Source organism: Megascapheus bottae, chromosome 10 (genome assembly GCF_031878675.1).
Source record: "Megascapheus bottae isolate mThoBot1 chromosome 10, mThoBot2.hap1, whole genome shotgun sequence".
Taxonomy (NCBI): Eukaryota; Metazoa; Chordata; class Mammalia; order Rodentia; family Geomyidae; genus Megascapheus; species Megascapheus bottae.
Window position 1 is genome coordinate 58,496,637 of NC_143518.1, and position 19,454 is coordinate 58,516,090.

Genomic DNA, 19,454 nt, shown 5'->3' on the forward strand with positions numbered 1-19,454 from the left:
TGCAGAAAGCGAGGATTATGCTTGGGGAGGGCAGTGCCCTAGGCTTTTAATAGTCCTACTCATATTGGCTTGCTACTCTTTTGCTTTGATTGTTCTGTATCGTCTCTCTTAGATTAAGGTCTATCTGTGTGTCCATCCTCCCGGGAGAATGCAAACTTGTGAAGACAGACTGTGGGCTACTTTATTGTGATTATAGCACTCTGGCTGGCACCGAGTGCAACTCCATAGCATGTCTTAAGAAATGGACTGTTGCAGGGCCTGGCAACTTGTAGAGGAAAACTCTGCCCAGGACATCTTGGGACAGGCAATCATGTAGTGCCAGGAGAGGGCCAGGTGAGCCAGGAGTAGACCTTCCATCATGAGCTAAAACTGGGGAAGGTATTACAGACCCACAGTGCCAGCACACACCTGGTGAGGTGGACTGGGATACCTCCAGAGGGCAGTGTCTTCACATGCGGGCTGCATCTCTCAAGTCTATGGCTGCCAAGTAAAGCAGGGTGAACTGGGTGTAGTGCAGAGGAGAGGACACTTGGAAAGAGGGCGAGGGGCATTCTGTGGCCCTCTAGAAAAGGGCTGGCCAGGTAGCCATTATCTACACCAATCATGCTAGGCTGGAAGAAGCCCAGACATGCTCTGTCTACCCCATCGTAAGGGCTGTTGGCACAGAGAGGCCATCTTACGGGCTTCTCAGGAGCCTGCTTTTGCTGTTCATTTGAGGTGCATGGTCTGGGGTCCCGTGGAGTGGCCCTGATAGACCTGTTATTCCAGCTTCCGTGTGTTTTGAAAAAGCAGAATGGAGATAGGATGGTCGAGGTTCAGGGGAAGGAGGGTGGCCCCTGGCTGGGATGTGGACTGATTGGTGCCTTAATTGGGGAGGGACCCCGGACCCTTCCTTTCCTGACTGTAGACTTGGCAGGGAGCAAACCTCTCTCCAATTACACTGGAAACTGCAGTGGGAAGATTTCCAGCCTGTTTCTCCCTCCATGGTTCAGGTCCATGGATAGCTCTTTGGCTTTGAGCATCATTTTTGCTTTCGTTTCCAGCAGCCATTCATTTGCAGGCTCCCTGAAGGAAGGGCCCTGCAGGATGACAGCTCAGGAGAAAGCCAGCCAGCTCTCTGGCTCCCAGCCCCTGGTGCCCTCACATAGCTAAGCAGGCTAGACTGCTGTCCTGCTGTCTCCGGAGCCCACACCCTGCCCAACCCAGACCTCGTGGCACTGTGGGAAGGGCAGCATTGTCAGATGCAAGAGATTTTCCCACAAGATACACTGAGCTGCAACATCTTAGCCAACCTCCCTGACTGCCAAGGGACCTCTACAGGTCAGGGGGAGGGGGGACATTAGCCCAGCCATAGCCATCTTCCCTGTACCCCCGTGCCATGTGGGGAATGGCACAGACTGCCAGGTCATGATGCATTTCCAGCTAATTAGAAAGCACCTGTTGCCTTGTCTTGAGGGAGAGCCAATGTAAAGTCCTTTGCTCTTCCTCATGAATTCCAATGGAATGGCATATCCAGCTCTTATAGTTCATGGTTATGCTGTTAGACTCACACATACACAGGCACATACATGCACACACACTCACGAGTGCACTTGCACACTTACATTATACAACACACACATATATGTATATATATGTATATATACACATATATATATATACTGTTTCATAGAGAAGGAAGTATTGACATCAGATTAAGCCCCTTTAACTCAAGAAAGACCCCTCCCAGCCTCCCCAAACCCCATCTCTTGTCAGGTCCCCCAAGGAAAAAAAAGAATCTAAAAATATTTCCATCATCCACAGTTTGCAGGTTTGCTCTTGGCTGTGTTTGAACTTTTCCAAATACTGCACAAGGCTGGAGAGAATAACCCATCAGCAAGGCCCGAGTCTGCTCAGCTGGGTTGTATTTTTTCTAAGGGGGGGGGGTGGGGGGGAGAAATAAACCAAGAAAAAAAATCTGTTAAGCTGCAGTGAGATGTTTTACCTTACTTCCATATCCTTTCACTCACACTTGCCCTAAGGTTGCTCTGGCCTGAGCCTGGAGTTAGGATCATCCTTATACATCTGATGGTTGCTCAGAGTGGGTTGCAAAGATGGTCAGCTTTGTTTTAACACCTCTATGTGTCCCAGACTTCTATGTCCACACAAAGCACCAGCCACACTCACTAAGAGTCTGCTGAGAAAGAGTGATATCCCATTCGTAAGGAAATGGAAAGACTTAGAAAAAAAATCATATTAAGTGAAGACCCAAAGAAACATTGGCTCCATGGTTTCCCTTGTTGGTGATAATTAGTGTATGTCTAGGATAGTCATAGCAATACACAAAATGATCTCCATGGCATGGAAACAAGAGGGGTATTTTGTTTGTTTGTTTTGTGTTTCTTTTATTTAATAGTGTAATGTTTGCGGTTATTGCTTTTGTTTTTCTTTTCCTTTCTCCTCTGGTTTATTCCCCGTGGTCACTCTTTCTGATTTCAGTACACTTCGTCTCCTCTGTAAGTTTATCTGATTCGGGGAAGGGAAGGGAATCACAGAAATGGCAGGACAAAGGGTGAGACAATGGACACTATGTTGGAAATGAAACTTACAACTTGGGGGAGGGGGAAGGGAAGAAGGAGATGGGAGGGGGAGGGTGAGTGGGAGAAAACAAGGGAAGGGGTAACACTGCTCAAGAAATGTACCCATTACTTTACTTATGTAACTGTAACCCCTGTGTACATCACCTTTACCATAAAACTTTTAAAAAAGGTCTCTGCTGAATCTAGGCTGGACTCAGATGGCTTACACCTGTGATTCCAGATACTCAGGAGATATGAGGATCATGGTTCAAAGTCAGCCTGGACAGAAAAAAAGCACACGAGACTCTTATTTCCAAGGAACTAGCAAAAATCTGGAAGGGGAGATGTGGCTCAAGCAGTAGAGCTCAAGCCTTAAGCAAAAAAGCCACGTGAGAGGGTAAGGCCCTGAGTTCTAACCTAGTACTCATACCCAGAAAAGAAAAGAAAAGAATCGAATCTCTCCTTCTATGCTCGCAGGTTTCTGAAGCTCATCTTCCAGGAGCAGGGTACCTGCAATTTTAGTAGATTCCTCTGGACCGGTGACAGCCTTCTGTCCCCAGGACCCTCCTGGATAACTGAGTCTCCTAAAGTGGAAGGCCCTGTCCTCATCCCTAACAACTTCCAGGGGACTCGATGACAGCAGAGCTCCCTCTAGAGCGCCTTTCTAGGTTTACTGATGTCTGTTTTGTTCCTCAAAAACATTGATGCTTATTTGAAATGTATTTCCCTCAACGCCACTGCTGCATTGCTGAGCCAGGATCCTGGGGCTGGGAGCAGGAGTGAGCATTTTTAGCAAGTATCTCAGGTGATTCTTACAAATTTGGTCAAGGCTTGCAAACTTTTGACATAGTATTGGTTCAAGCTCATCCACACTTGGTGTGCACGAGACCATAAAGAGTATCAAGAAGGGCATTGTGAATGACCAAATCCAGAACACAAACACAGCAGTTCATGTGCATGGTACTGCCTGTATTATGCAGTACACAACCTACACAATTTTGCCCAGACCCTCTGCTGGTTTTTCTCTTTGTGATGTTTGTTTTTTGCTTTTTGTGTTTTATTTATTTTTGCTTTGTTTTGCTTTTGGCGTTGGTACGGGGGCTTGAACTCAGGGCCCCTGTGCTGTCCCTAAGCCTTTGTACTAACAATAAGCCACAGCTCCACTACTGGCTCTTGTTTTGGATAGTTAACTGGAAATAAGTGTCTCATGGACTTTCCTACATGGGCTGGCTTTGAACTGAGATCCTTAGATCTCAGCCTCCTGAGTAGAAATGAGTGAGCCCCCCTCACCCATCTCTCTGCCTTTTCTGAGACTACCGGGCCCTCTGCCAGGATTGTACACAGTCATTCTCACAATTCCCATGTGGGTCAGTTCCAGGTTGTCTGCCAGGCCAAACAATGCTTCCATGTCCCTGATGTGAAGAGGGCCATGGTGCCAAGTAGCCCTGGAGACACACCTTGTGCTGGGGCAAGATGATTCTTACCTGCAAGCCAGACTTGCTTCAACCATCATTCTTAGAATCGGGAGGTAAAGTTCCTAAAGTTGTTGGCTCCCGCCAGGCTTCCTAGCATAGTCCTGTCAAAGCCTTGCTGCAAGGGGAGAAACAGGAAGCAGAAATCATATCTGAGAACAAGGCAGTGGGGGTTGCTACAGGGTCAGCCTCAGGTTGCTGTTGCCTCTGGACCCTGGCGTGCACTGACCACTACATATGAGAGTAGAAGCTACAACCCGCCTACTTGCACACCCAAACATAATGCCATTCATACCCGTCTCGTAAGAGGTGTTGGGATTTTCATGAACATATTTGAGCTTCCCACTTATATTTGCAGGAATCTGATTCAAGGCGTGAGAATTAGTTTAATACTTGTCACTCTTGACACAAACTGCCACTAAAATCAGATGGGAAAGCACAGCTATTTTTCTCTCTGGCAATCCCTGTCTTTGATTTAAATCCCAAGAAATCTTGGAGAATAGGCCAGTGTTTCTGGACTGGTGCAGAGCTGCTCTTGCTCTAAGGCTCTGCCTGCCTGTCCCTTCTCTTGCAGCCCCTCCCCCTCCCATTCCACCTTTCCTGCCCTCTTCCCCCAGCCCCTTTTCTTGATAGGTGGAGATGTTTTGCTTCTGTTATTTCTTCTAATATAGAGCATGTGCTCAAGATGTACTTCCCACTAAATGCTCTTCTTCTTCTTTTCATACAGCTATACCCCTAGTTCTGGCTTTCTGCTACTTAATTGGTGATCAGCGTCTCTAACTTTTCTGTGCAGGCATTTGAACTGCATCCTCAAATCTCAGCTTCCTGAGTAACTAGGATTATTTATATGAGCCACCAATGCCTGGCTGACCAACAGTCTTTGATGACTGCTTGACAAACCTTTTCTAACATTACCACTAGAGAGGACCTGGCCAAAGAGACCCAGAAGGCTGGGTAAGACAGTGACGAGGACAAAGTGACTGCTTCCTTGAGCTATTTGAGAATGGTTCACTCGACCTCAAATGATAGAGAGCACACCTGTCAGACACACCAGTGGAGTGGGCCAATCTGCCTTCCCTTTCTTAGTCCTGGGACTTGCGAAGAGATCAAATCTGGAGAGACCTATTGGCATGGGCTCTTACCTGTCTGAGAACACCCTGCAGTTCCTTGCTGGACCACATGTCAGACAGGAGGAGCCGCGCAGCCTCTGCAGCCTTGGGTGAGGCACTACACAGGAGGGACGTGTGTGAGAAGAGATGCCCTCCACACTCCTTCCCACCCAGCCCTTCAGGTCTCAGTGACTCACAAGCTGGGGGCACATGAGGAGTCCCAGTGGGATACTTTAAGCCCCATCCTTTTGCAGTGGGCACCATCTATACTGCTGGACATCTAGTAGTATCCCGAGGGCCATGCCCTCCCATGCCACCCTCCCAGTTATTGTCCTGAGAAATGGAAGGGCCACATGGAGCAGTAGAGAACTACTGTCCTTAGGTAAGCTTCCTTAGCCTCCCATTGACCCAGTGCTTGTCTGCCCGCTAGGAAGTGCACTCATCCGTCCCCTCTTCACAGGCCTGGGGCCTGGAGGCCCCTCAGCACCCGCTGCCCTGGGCTGTGTCTCCTATCCAGTCCACTCCGGGTTCTGGTGTGGACAAGGCTGGTGGGGATTCCTGTCCCCTTCCCTGCCCACCTGCTGCGGCACAGGTTGACGACGTTGTTGAGCATGTTGCTGGAGAAGTACTGCTTGGCCATCTGAGGCTGTGAGGCCATCAGGTTCCTCACGGTGTAGCAGGCAGAAGACAAGATGTCTTCCGAGTTGCTGGTGTTGCCAGTGTGGCTGGTGAGGAGCCGGGTCACCTCGGGGAACACCTGGTTCCCTGGAGAGGAAGAGGAAGGAGTGGAATCAGGGTCCAGGCAGCTCCACGTGGCTGAGAGGCAGGCAGTCCTTCAGGACTCCTGGCAAGCTCCAAACCACATGGAGCTCCGCATACCCACTCCCCTCCCATCTCACCACCTCTCCCAGGCCAGCTTCCCCTCAGGATACTGGGGAAGCCATTCCCCTGAGTGATCTTCCAGGTTGTAGCAAGTGGGAGGCTTTCCATCTGATGGCGGGGGGAGGGCGTCCTTACCCATTGCTCTGTGCAGCACAGGGTGGCGGGACATGTTGCTCAGGAGGGAGGCCCCGGATCTCACCACATCAGAATTGCCAGACTGCAGAAGGCGGGCAATTTGTGGCAGGCCTTTTTCCTTCAGTCCAATCAACTGACTCATGCCACTGGACATCTACAAGAGAAGGCCCAGGGACAAGTTACCCCACGGGCTACTTCCTGAGCACTGTGGCAGGCAGAGAGCCAGGTAAGTCAGAAGAGCAAAGGAATCCTGAATTTGTGTTCTCTTTCACTTCGGAAGCATGCGCAGAACCCCAAACTGCTTATGCTTGGGTGACTATAGACCATTCACTTACATTCACCTGTCCCCTGCTGCCCCTGCCCTCTGCTCTGTGTGATTCCGAATTGCCTTCTAGACTACCCATCTCTTCCCTACTCTGGGATCATCTGAGCCTCAGAACAGCAAAGGCATCCTTGTTGTTACCTGTGTAGGCTGTTTTGGGGTCCTCAGAGACTCCAGATTTGAGTTAGATAAGTTTCCTTTAGTTTACTGGAGTCTGCTATTGCGCATGTCCCCTTTCACCTGAGAATATTAGGGAGCAGCTGGGAACCCTTTAGGCCCTATTATGCCTAATTGTATTTGGTCCCCAGACTTCATACTGATTCTGTCTCTGGAGCAACTCACCAAACTCTCTTCTTGCCACCTTTCTCAGTTTACCAGATGGGGGCTCCTGTCAAACAAACTGCTCATACTTATCTCCCATTCACTGTAGGCCGAGTGCGGGAGGCCAGCCAGCACCACAGGACAGTGGGCAGGCATTCCCAGAGGGCTGGGGCCCTCCCACGATCACGTCTAAAGCTTGAGGCTGAAAGCCCGTTTGTGTTTGACAGACTCAGCTAGAGACAGGACAGGCGAGCGACACAGAGCAAGAAGCAGACCCTGGAGGGTGAATTGCAGAGCTGAGAGAGGAGCAGTAGAGTGGGGCCTCACCAGTCCCTTGCTGGCTGTCAGGTTCTGCAGGGCACCCGCGCAGGCCTCCAGGGTGGCGTCTTTCTTGCTCTTGCCCATGAGGTTCAGGTAGGTGCGGATGGCATCTGAGTGGTAGAGCCAGCTGCTCCCCTTGGGGTTGGTCTCTTCCTCAGGAAGGGGGCAGTCATAGTTGTTGTTCTGAGGACAGAGAGTAGGTCCACGGGGAGCCTGGTGAGGGGACACAGCGTACACCCCCTGCCCCTCCCACAGTAGCAGGTTGTGGATCCAGCGACCATGGGCTTGAGCTGGCTTGGGGTGCACAAGTTTGCTTAGGGGGCCTGTCTGGGGGGAGGAAGCCTGACCCTCCCTCCATGGCACCTCTCAGGAGGATCAGGAGAGGCTAAGAAGCAAGGATGCAAAGGAATCTGAGTTCTCCTCTCTTCACTCCCCAGAGTCAGGAAAAATACGGGGCACAGGTTACCCATTCTGTCCTAGGGGAGACTGAGGCTGTAGAGGGGTACCTGGAGCTTTTTGTCCTAGGATGGCTGGGGCTCCTATAGCCCCAGGAACTCAAATCTCCTCTGCAGGCGAGATGGACTGTGTGCAGCAGGCTACTTGGGCAGGGGCCTGTCCCTCAGGGCTGCTTTCAGGCTCCAGGGCCAAGAGGGAAGGTTGAGTAGGACAGTAGACCCACTAGGTGCTCAGCGGGGCCAATGGACTGTGCTTACCACCATCTTGTCGCCCCTGTTGCTAAAGCAGCCAGTGGAGGACTTCTCGGTGTAGGTGTTGCGGGTGTTGTACTCAAGCTGGCGGTAGCGGGTAGGGACCTCGGCATCCAGGCGGTAAGAGAGGTTGTGCAGGATACACATGCAGTTCTCCACAGACTGGGGGCAAACAAAGCACCTGAGCCACAGCCCAGCCCTCACTGGCTCCTGGGCCCAGAGCCCAGCCCAGCCCAGCCCAGCAGAGCAGTCTTGGGAGAGACGCACACAGACGCCTCTGCATCCTCGGTGGAGAGAGTCCCACAGAGGTGCCTGGATTGGAAGCCTGCCTCGATCCCTTCCTGGCAGTTTAAACTTGAGTGACTCCCCTCACGTTTCTAGGCCTTGGGTGTAAGTGTGACTTCACTGTATTACTGGGAAGATGATACAGTTGGCTCTCTATTTCCTTGGGTTCTGCATCCGTGAATTCAATCAAGGACTGAAATGATTTTTTTTTAATTGCATCTCAGCTGGGCACTGGTGGCTCACACCTGTAATTCTGGCTATTCAGAAGGCTGAGATCTGAGGAGTGCAGTTCAAAGTTAGCCCAGGCAGATAAATTTGAGATTCTACTGCTGCATGTTTACGAAACATGTACAGATTTCCTGGGGCTTGAACTTGGGGCCTGGGCACTGTTCTTGGGCTTTCTCAAGGCTAGCATTCTATGACTTGAGCAACAGTTCCATTTTCAGATTTTTCTGTGTATGTGGCACAGAGGAATCGAACCCAGGGCTTCATGCATGATAGGCAAGCACTCTACCACAACCCTGGCCCCAGATTTATTTCTTCTCACTATCCTCTACACAACACACTGTGACAATTGAAGATCAGAGAAAATGTGACAGCCAGGGCTACAGGACAGGAAGTAGCAGTAGGACTTGGGTTACTGAGGTATAGAGGATTTGTATGCAGAGCAGAAAAACACTTTGTTCAGGGACTGGACAGCCATATGAGAAGCTGTCCTCTGAGGCCCTATTGTCACTTTAGGGAAAGAAGATAAAATTTCTCCTTTTGGGAACCGTTCTCAGAGCCCAGGTGCTGTGTCTCTTATTCATCTCCTGGGACTCTCACTGTCCTACTGTAGTAGAAACAGCTCAGCCTTCAGGCCCATCTTTATGATTTGTCTTTTCTGTCTCCTGGGCCTAGAAGTCCAGAAATGGCTGGAATGTGGCTTGTTGATGGCTTTTCTTTTCCTGAGGCAGTGGCAGAAGAGTATCATCATGGAAAGGACATGGATTCTCCTGGGTGAACCATTGTGGCCTCTTGCAGGCTGCAGGGCAGGGTTTAGTATCACTGCTAGCTGTGGTCCCAGAGCACTGCCATCCTGCCTCCTGAGGTCCCCTCCAGCAGTCCAAACTCCTTGCGCCTGTCCTGTCACTGAGCCAGGCCTCAAAGACACTTAGAAAGGGCAACCTTGATTCATGAGGACTGGGAGAGAGAAATGTCAGGGTCGGGAGTCCACGAATCTGGTCTCTGTGATTCTAGTCATGGCCCTGGGCTTCACGACTCTGGACTCTGCTAGGACCGGGAGTGGAGGTGCCACCAGGGGGCTGTACCCTTACCTTGTCATCACAGCGGCTGGCTGCCACACAGTTCTGGACATAGGACATGAGGGAGTCAATGAGCCCTGAGTAGTTCCGCATGGTCTGGCGGCCTGCATCAGCAGAGCTCAGGTTCCTGCAGGAAAGAACCGGAGGGCAGGAGGCAAGGTGGGGAGAGAGGACACAGAGAAAGGGAAGGGAGCATTGTGGGAGATTCATGGGGGGTAGGAGGAACAAAGAAAAGCAGGTAGACAGGATGGGGTAACAATGGAAGTTGTGGTTAGAAGAGGAAAGAATGATAAGAGGAAGAAAATGAAGGGGGGAGGGAGGAAAGAGGTAAAAGGGAAGAAGGGAAGGAGGGAGGGAGAGAAAGAGGGAAAGAAGGGAGGGAAAGAAGGAAAAGGAAGGAAGGAAGGAAGAAAAGAAGGGAGGGAGGGAGAAAGGAAACAATATTTAACCAATTCTGCTCAAGCCTGCTCAGTAGTGTCTCTTGTGAACTTACTTTTTCTTTCTGCTTACTTAAATCCTCAGACTTGGTGATTTTTATGATTCTCATGGGCACCACTGCAGCTGGCAGTTTAACCTCCAGCCCTCTAGTGGCCACTTGTAGGGACAGAAGCTGGACATGCCTGCTTGCTGTGTGCAGAGGAGGAGGTTAAGATTAGGAAGAACGGAATGGAGCTCAGAGAGGCTCTACTGGGGACCAGATGCACCTAACCTCATGGCTGTGAAACAGTCTAGTCCTTCTGCTCTATGTGTGGTGTGTGTGTGTGGTGTGTGTGGGGGGGCACACCTGAGCATGTGTTGTCTGTGTGAGTCTTGTGTTGCCCCTAGCAACCCAACAGTTGTTAATTACCCTGGCTCTTCATCTCCCCTACCTCTCTGCTCCCTGGAGGGTGCTGGAGGCTGGCTGGGAAAAGCACAAGTTGAGACAGAAGCATATGCTAACTGCACCTCACTCTGGGAGGTTTTCAGGAATTGGAGAACACAAACCCTATTATGGCAAAGTGAGACCCTAGGGAGAATCTTGCTCTCTTGCTTCTCCCTCCATATGGCATCCTCCCTGCAGCTTGGAAAGCTCTACTCCAAGAATAAGCACAGCCAAATTCCTTTCCTACTGGCCCCACAGGGGCTTGCCACGCCCTGGCGTGGAACTCAGGCAACGTTGGGCAAAGCAGTGTCATCTTCATGCCAATGAACATGGCAAATGGTTTTATACCACAGTCGGAAGGTGACTCACGAGGAGCCAATCAGTAGATTTTTGTTTGAAAGAACATTTTTCAAGATAGGACAAGAAATACTTTTTTTTTTTCCTTTCTGGGACTAGAGGAAGGAAGCTGAATCAGTTTGGATGTTTAGGTTGAGATAGTTCTACTCTTAGATTCCTATTGTGCCCACTTTGTTTCCCACCAGAGGAAGTCTTAGCTTCATCTGGAAACTTGCCAATACCTGGACCTTGTCTTGGAGCCGGCCCCTGAGAACCAGTGCCAGTGCCCTGGTTGAATGCTGGCTGAGGTAGTTGGGCTGGTACAGAAAGACCTCACCTCAGGCAGCCTGTTGCATTGAAGAAGACCTCAGGGTCCACCACTTCACGGGACATGTTGCTGTTGCCATCACACCAGCCAGAGAAGGGAATGATGACCCGGTCAGTCAGAACAGGCAGGGCATCCGACACCAGCTCTTCCTTCAGCTCATCAGTAGAAGACAGGTTCCAGAGCAGCCCTACAAGAAAGGTGTTCAATTCACCATACACAGGCCCAGAAAATCGAGAGGCCTGGGTGCCTACATCCTAGCAAATGGCTCCTTCCAGATAGGCTTGCTCTACCAAACCTAAGCCTGACTTATGAGCCTACTTTTAGTGTCTCCGATGGACTGCAGGCCTTGGAGGGCCAGGAACACCTCAGAGTAACTGGTCTATCTAGGTAAAAGTTCTACATATGCAGCTGGAAGCTGGTGGCTCATACCTGTAATGTTAGCTACTCAAGAGGCTGAGATCTAGGGATCACAGTTCAGAGCCATTCCAGAAAGGTAAATCAGAGACACTTTTTTTTTGCCAGTCCTGGGGCTTGTACTCAGGGTCTGGGCACTGTCCTTGGGCTTTCTCAAGGCTAGAACTCTACCACTTGAGCCACAGCATCATTTCTAGCTTTTTTTTTTAATGTATGTGGTACCAAGGAATTGAACCCAGATACATGCTAGAAAACACTCTACCACTAGGCCAAACTCCTGGCCCCCAGTGACGCTTTATCTCCAACTAAAGAGCAGAAAACTGGAGGTGCAGATGTAGTTCAAGTGGTAGAGCACAAACTTGGGTGAAAAAGCCAAGCAAGAGCCCAAGGCCCTGAGTTCAAACCCCAGTAGCAGCACACAAAAAAGTTTTTGCATATTGAAGGTGACCAACTATAGTTGGTTAATCTGCGGTTTTAAATTAATACTATTCAGAATATTCTAATGTTTTCTCTTTTCCATCAGAATCATTCTAGAATTTCTTTCATTTGTTCTTCTACATGCATTTTACAGTCCAATTTGTGGCCAATTTGGTGACCAGCTACCTCAGTGCTTTATGCATAGGTTCTTTTTTTTTTTTTTTTTTTTTTTTGCCAGTCCTGGGCTTGAGCTCAGGGCCTGAGCACTGTCCTTGGACTTTCTCAAGGCTAGAGCTCTACCACTTGAGCACCACTTCTGGCTTTTTTTTGTATGTATGTGGTACCAAGGAATCGAACCCGGGTCTTCGTGCATGCTAGGCAAGCACTTTAACCACTAGGCCAAACTCCCGGCCCTATGCATAGGTTCTTAAAACCTATTAACCCTACCTTGTCAGCCTTGCTCTCAATCACCTCCAAATCCCAGGCCCTGTTGCACAAGGATCCTGCCTACATACCTGCTTTCCTCCCCTTGCCCTCTAACCTTAAACAAACAAACAAACAAACAAAAGACAACAAACTTTGCTAGGTGTGGTGGCTCATGCCTGTAACTTCAGCAACTCAAGAGGCAGAGTTTGGGAAGATGGCAGTTTCAAGCCAGGCCAAGCAAAAAGTTATAGTAAGATCCCCATCTCAACCAATAAGCTGGATGTGGTGATGGGTGTTTGTCATACTAACTTCATGAAAGACATAGTAGGAGGATCTAGGTCTGACGCCAATTCAGACCCTACCTGAAAACTGAAAGCAGAAAGGGCTCAGGAGGGAGAGTACCTGCCTAGTAGGTACTGAGTTCAAACACCAGTTCTGCATACCTGTGGGTATGCGTGCCACAACTATGGTCGCATCACTGCAATACCAGAAGTGGCCAAGGTCAGTGTGGTTGGACTTTTAGGATGCATAGTTGTGACTTGGTCCTGCCCCAAAGCATGAACCCACCCACACCCTAACTGGAGGCCAGCACCTGCAGGCTGACAGGACCCCCCTCCTGGGCTGTCCATGCCAGGATGCCCTACCCGTCAGTTGTTTCTGGATCTCGGTGCTCCCAGTTCTTCTTAGGAGGTTGACAGCCTCACGGATCCCATTCTGCCTCCGGGTCTCCAGCTTATTGGCAGTGCTCCTGAACACCAGGTTCCTCAGGGCCCCCGCAGCGGCCTGCTGGACGTTCTGGTTGGGGCTGCGGAGGAGATCCACCAGCTTGCAGATGCCTCCCAGCTGATACACCTGCCGGAAGAGCCACCATATTGCTTGGTTAGGGTTGGGAAGGCTGAGCCAGTACCTTTCTGCTCAGATCCCTCAAAAAGAAAGATCTCCTTTCAACACAGAATCCAAAGTGAATAAGGAGCAAGAGGTAATGACAGGAAGGCAGGCAAAAGATCTGAATTCAGACCCTTGCTCCCACCTCACAAGTTGCTCCTCTGTCCTGAGTGTCATTTTCCTTACCTGGAGTGTGGTAGAGATAAGAAACACACATGAGTAATCACAAGGTCAACACAGATGTAAGGGAGATGCATGGTAGAAACTTCAGTGTAAACTAACTCTGGCTTGTAGGACACCCATTTATGGCACAGCATCCTTGGGCAGACTGCTGAGCCAGCCTGTCGGTGTACCTATCCAACCACGTGTGGAGATATTGACTAAGGCCCGTTTCCCACCATAAGGCAGGCAGGAGGGTGGGGGGAGAAGGGGCCAGGGTTTAGTGAGAGAAAAGAGGGAGAGAGGGAGTTGAGATTTGGGGAACAGTCATATTCTTGGAATATGAGCAAAAGGGATATCTGAACTCATGGCAGTCACTGACTAGTGTCCTCTGTGACCAGATGGGGCTGAAGAATGAGCATTTCTAACACAGTCTTAGGTGATGAAGGTAAGCAGGACACACTTTGACAACCACTGGCCTTGTGAACCTTCTCTAGTTAGCCTCTCTCTGTTTAGAATCCGTGACCTTTAAAACATTGATACCAAACGTGTGGGTTCTGTCTCCCTTTTGTGTTGACCAGTACCTGCCGAATGTTAACACAACTGAGGGTTTGGCTCTGAAAATGGGAGTGAAGATGCAATTCAGACCTTGGAAAAATGCCAGGTATAGATAGTCCTCATCCCTGGCAGGGAGGCAGGGGGAGAGGAACCCACTGCCCATGGCCTTCCCCTCAGAGCCAGGTGGATGTACCCAGGCCTGGTTCAGGCCTACTGGGGAGGAAGGAGAGCAGTCTGTTACCTGCTGTTTGGCAGATTCATCCTGGAAGCAGGTATGCTGGATATAATAGGCCCCGATGGCCTGGTACTTCTCATCCTGGGAGCTGAGGTACTGCACAGCCTTGGGGATGGTCAGCCCACTGCACTCGATGTCCTCGCTGCAGATTCTGAAAGGGATGACACGGGGTGTTACAGAGGGAGCTGGGAATTCTGGGGAGCATGCTCAGAGTCTCCCCCAGTGACAGCACGGTGAGCATACTCAAGAGTTCTTTCTTGACCATCCAAACTAGTGTAGCCGCATCTGCCCTGCAGAGGGCCAGAATGACGTAGACAGGTCCACTCGGAGAATGCTCTGTGAGCAGCAGCTCCAGAAAAGGCACAGGCTCCTCATTGCATTTTTCCCTCAAGGAAACGTTGTCTATGACCAGGCCCTCACTATGGGTTAATAGGTTCAAGCAGATAAATTATCTCTGCATTGAGCAGAATCTCTTCCCTAGTTCCTGAGAAATTCTCTGCCTTTCCTGCCATCTCTCTTGTCTGTGCCTGCTATTGGGAAAAATGGAAGAGAATGGCTGTGAACCTATCCATTTCATCCATTCATCCATCTGTCCATCCATCTATCTATCCATCCATCCCTAAGTTCATCTGCTCTTTGTACACACTCTCACACTCACTTCTTGTCCTGTGTGCACTTTTCTCTGGATCACGATTACTTTCCTGGGGATGGAGGCAAGAAGTCTTCATGACTGGCTGTCTCCTCCAAGCTCCTCCACCCAACATGTTAAATTCTTTCACTAGGGAAGTGGTCCTAAAACACTGTCCTCCCCGTGTTCTCCAGCCCAGAAATCATTAGCAAATGCTTAGATCAGCGTCAAAGGACTAATTTTTCTTAATTGCAAAATGAGACCCTTCCTTCCTTCCTTCCTTCCTTCCTTCCTTCCTTCCTTCCTTCCTTCCTTCCTTCCCTCCCTCCCTCCCTCCCTCCCTCCTTCCCTCCTTCCTTTCTTCCTTCCTTCATTCCTTCTTTCCTTCCTTCCCTCCCTCCCTCCCTCCCTCCCTCCCTCCCTCCCTCCCTCCATTCTTCTCTCCCTTCTTCCCTTCTTCCTTCTTGTTTGTGCTGGCATTTAGGACTCCACTTCTGGTTCTTTTTTGTTGTTGTTTGTTTATTTATTTGTTTTTGCTGGTTGATTGGAGATAAGAATCTCACAGACCTCCTGTTGAGGCTGGCAGGAATTCTTACATCTCAGCCTTCTGAGTAGCTAGGATTACAGATGTGAGCCACCACCACTCCGCTGGTATTTCCTGTTTTAACTGGTGGTCTAGCTCCAGTATGACCTCTTCTGGGTTCTCTAGTCCCTGTCAAGGTTGCTCTATAGCAAGGCTTTAGGCCCTGGGTAGGCCTGAACACCCACCCTAGGCATGTTGGCATCCCCTTCTGTGAACCTTCTAGGGGTGGAGTCACAGGCATCCTTTCCACCTGAGGGTGTCCTTCTTCCCAAAGGAGAGGCCCTCAGGGCAGGGGCACATCTTCTGCAATACCCAGCCTGGCCCTGCAGAGGTCCTTTTGCATTTGTAGATAGTCTTCTCATTCATATTAGACAGATATTTTGCTATAGTTGGTGTTCAATAGTCACAGTTTTAGGTGGGGCAACCCAACTTCACTTTGGAAAAAATCACACCAGGGGCAGAGCTCTTTGGTAACAGGATAGTAGTATCCAAGCCTTGTATTGAGAGATGTCACTCTCCCTCCACCAGTGAGATGTCACTTCTAAATGACTGTTACCCATCCCCTTTCCATCTCTTCTGACCCCTCATTTACAGTATTGGCTGTGGTGGCGTGGGGGAAAGGGGAGGGAGAGAGAGAGAGAGGGAGAGAGAGAGAGAGAGAGAGAGAGAGAGAGAGAGAGAGAGAGAGAGAGAGAGAGAGAGAGAGAGAACACGAGTGATTCCTTAGATCCTTTCACATTTATCCTAAATAGACATTATGAACTTCAAGTAGGACAGGTTCACTTTTTTTTCCTTTTGCCAATCCTGGGCTTGAGCTCAGGGCCTGAGGAGCACTGTCCTTGAACTTCCTCAAGGCTAGAGCTCTACCACTTGAGCCTCAGCACCACTTCTGGCTTTTTTCTATGTAGGTGGCACCAAGGAATCGAACCAGGGTCTTTGTGCATGCTAGGCAAGCACTCTACCACTAGGCCAAACTCTGTTTATTTTCAGAACTGAGTAGTACTAGTTTGAAAGGGCAATAGTCAGTAATGTGGCCCTGGGCAAGCTAGTTAACACCCCAGTGCCCTGTTTCCTCCTCGGGAATACTGGTGGCTGCCTGGAAGGGATGGTGATTGTTGGAGAATGCAAAACTCCTGGGCCTGGAGGAAAGTGTTAATTAATCATGTAGCTCCAGAGCAGATTAGGCTGTCCTAAACAAATAGCGATCATTAGGTTGGAAAGTATTGTTGGAAGGTCCGCGGGGCTCTGAGTGCTGAAGAGCAGACCCAGTGTCACTCCTGACACTGACCCAAGCCACCCTGTGTCTGCACAAGACACCTCACTGGGTCTCCTTCATTCACCCCAACAAGGCCCATTAGCCTTGGACAGAAGGTGGCTTACACCTATAGTCCAGCTATTCAGGAGGCAGAGGTCTGAGGATCACAGTTCAAAGCCATCTGTAGCAGAAAAGTCCACAAGACTCTTACCTGGAGCTGTGGCTCAAGAGATAGTTCAGAGAAGAAAATTCAGGGACCACACTCAGGTCTGAATTCAAGCCCCAGTACTGGCATACCAAAAAGAAAAGAAAAGAAAAAGGAAAGGAAAGGAAAGGAAAGTGGTATGTTTGTTTCTTAGTACGAGATCATGTCCCTCCATTCTCATGTCTGTCCATCTGTCCTGTTTGTCCTTTGGATTTTCCTTTCTCATAACCTGTTACCACTTCTGTTCTCAGAGCACATTCCTTTGCCTTTCAGAATGCAACTTCCCTAAGATTAGAGGTTCTTAGAGTGGAGGGTGAATCAAAATCCCCCAGAGGGCTTGTTGGAGCACACATTGTCCCCCACCCTCTCCTCACACCCCCTCCCCTCCCCTGTGTAGCTGTAGCTGAGTCAGACGGCCTGGGTGGGGCTGAAGAATGAGCATTTCTAACACATTCCCAGGTGATGTAGGTGTTATGTACGCAGTGACACATTTTCATGACCACTGAATGGCCTTGGTAACCTCACTCTGCTCAGAACTTGTGACCTTTAAAGCCTTGATATTTAATGTGTGGGTTCTGTCTCCCGTTCACCCCAAAAACTCCCCGAGGCTCCCCTGCCCATGAGCATGGGCCATACAGCTGGGGAGACAGAGGTTATGCCTCCCTAATCTTCCCAAGGCCTTTTGGCAGAGTAGCCAGGCTAGAGCATTGCCCTTTTCTGCTCCCTGCTCCCCAGTCCCTCCCAGCTCCAGCACAGCCCAGGGGCACTCACTTGGAGCTGGCCCTTGAGTGGCCAAATGACAGGTCCTTGTTGCAGGAGATAGGTGGCACATATACTGGGTCCTGCTTGGAGGTACAGGAGGGCGGGCGCACCGGGCACTTCTTGACAGCCTTCTGACCACTGCAGGTGCTATAAAAGCTGTAGCGGTTCTGGGTGGTTTTGTGGCCCTTACTGCCCAGTGTGCCCTTACGCAAGGTGCCCCTTGGGTCGCAGTAGAGGTCAGGCTCGCTGCGGCTGGCCTTGATTTTCTGCATGAAGCAGATGTCGCTGCCAGCACCAGTGGTAGCACAGCTTCCCCGGGGATATTGCCGGCTCCAGTTCTCCATCTGGCTGTAGGAGCTGAAGCGTCTGTTGTCAGGCTCCCGTTTGAGGGTCCCATTGTAGATCTAGGTGGGGAAGGAAAGAAAGTCTCAGTCAGGTTTGTGACCGGATCCTGGACCCAGCTGGCAAAAAGACAGCCCTTGCCAGCCCCCGCCATGACACTCTGAGGCTCCCAGAATGCTCACAGAGCCATTGTCTGTGGCATTACTTCTCCAACTGTAGGTTGTGAAGCATTATGGATTATGAAACCCTTTGTGGGAAGGTTGTGGTTATCATTGCTAAGAACAAACGTAGACCTGAAGAATCTATTGGTGAGTAGAAACCACCGGCCACAATGCAGATAAGGGTATTGTGAAACTGGGTGTGGATCTCCAGGATATGGCCAACTGCATCTGACGCCACTGATCTAGTCACTCAGTCACAGACCAGAAGAGGAGGGGCAGGCCAGAGAAGAGAGAGGCTCTCGCCAAGGCACTCAGACTAAGACTTCAGCTTGTGTCTCAAGACCATGCCTTGTCATCTTGGGCCAGCTAAGGGCCAACACTCAGGCCTGTGTTCAAACTGAACTATTGACACACACACACACACACACACACACGAAAAAAGAAAAAGTAAAAATGAAATTTCTACCCAAGACTGTTTTCAAATGTTCTTGTATTTTTGTAATACTTGTCTTGCCTCTCTGCCAAGACAAGAAGACCTTCCTAGGGGAAAGCCTTTGCAGGCCACAGATGGATGATATTCCTGCCTTTAAGCCTCTGATATGAAGAACTACCAGCTAGGAGCCCTCCTGGCACATGGAAGTGGCCCTTGATCTGCAGATTGGAGCACGAGAGGCCTCTAGGCTTTGTTGTTGTGCTGGCCATGGTACAAGTTGGGTGCCAGCTCACTCCAACAGGAATACATTGTGAACAATGAGGTGCCCCTAAAGCTCTGTGTGCGTCCAGCACACAGGGAGTTAGCCGCACATGGATGAGCCCAGATGGAAGTCAGTAGGAATTAGCTCTGGGACAGAGCTGTCCAAGGACAACTTTCCCAGGAACTTACAAGTCAGTGGGGGTCTGGCCTGCTGGAACTTGTTCTTAGACTAGAGGATCAACATCAAGCCTGATAAAATGTCTTCGTACAGGTGCAGACTTGGGACTCACTTCTGCTGGAATGAGCCAAGGCCAAGTCCAGCCCAGAATCTACCCACTCTAGACACACACACACACACACACACACACACACACACACATACACACACACAGAGATGGAGAGAGACAGAGACAGAGAAAGAGAGACAGACAAAGAGAGACAGAGAGACAGAGACAGGGGGAAAGAGAGAGAAAGAGAGAGACACACATACACACACACACATACACACACACACACAGAGACAGAGTGACAAAAGAAAGACAGTGAGAGAGGCTTAAGCTAGTACAATATCTAACACATTTAAACACCTTCAAAGGAACTTAGAAGATGTGATTAATACAGAGAATTGGAATAAAAAAATCAAAACCATTAATTTTAGAAGAATAAAATGTTCTTCAGTAGAAGAAAAATGTTATAGCATCTTACATGGCTCAGCTGTACATAGCTCAACATGGTCACAATAATCAGACTACATAATGATACAACCAAAATTATCACAGGGTTCTCTA

General features: G+C 49.8%; 1 protein-coding gene across 2 annotated transcripts in view; it reads right to left on the bottom strand.

Moving 5' to 3' along the window:
- Positions 1–1,704: 1,704 nt before the first annotated feature.
- Positions 1,705–19,454, bottom strand: part of Pkp1 (plakophilin 1) — a 44,834-nt gene continuing 27,084 nt past the window's right edge. The window contains exons 3-14 of one of the 2 annotated variants that reach the window (XM_090341442.1): positions 17,479–17,873; positions 14,043–14,187; positions 12,844–13,051; positions 10,952–11,129; positions 9,429–9,543; positions 7,834–7,989; positions 7,127–7,303; positions 6,157–6,310; positions 5,718–5,904; positions 5,173–5,257; positions 4,043–4,148; positions 1,705–1,912 (exon numbers count right to left, since the gene is read on the bottom strand). In XM_090341442.1, the coding sequence (XP_090197568.1) occupies positions 4,074–4,148; positions 5,173–5,257; positions 5,718–5,904; positions 6,157–6,310; positions 7,127–7,303; positions 7,834–7,989; positions 9,429–9,543; positions 10,952–11,129; positions 12,844–13,051; positions 14,043–14,187; positions 17,479–17,873 (1,875 nt within the window). In that variant the 3' untranslated portion in view covers positions 1,705–1,912; positions 4,043–4,073. Of the gene's footprint in view, positions 1,913–2,383; positions 2,506–4,042; positions 4,149–5,172; positions 5,258–5,717; positions 5,905–6,156; positions 6,311–7,126; positions 7,304–7,833; positions 7,990–9,428; positions 9,544–10,951; positions 11,130–12,843; positions 13,052–14,042; positions 14,188–17,478; positions 17,874–19,454 lie in introns of those variants that run through there. The other variant, XM_090341443.1, reaches the window with a different exon arrangement.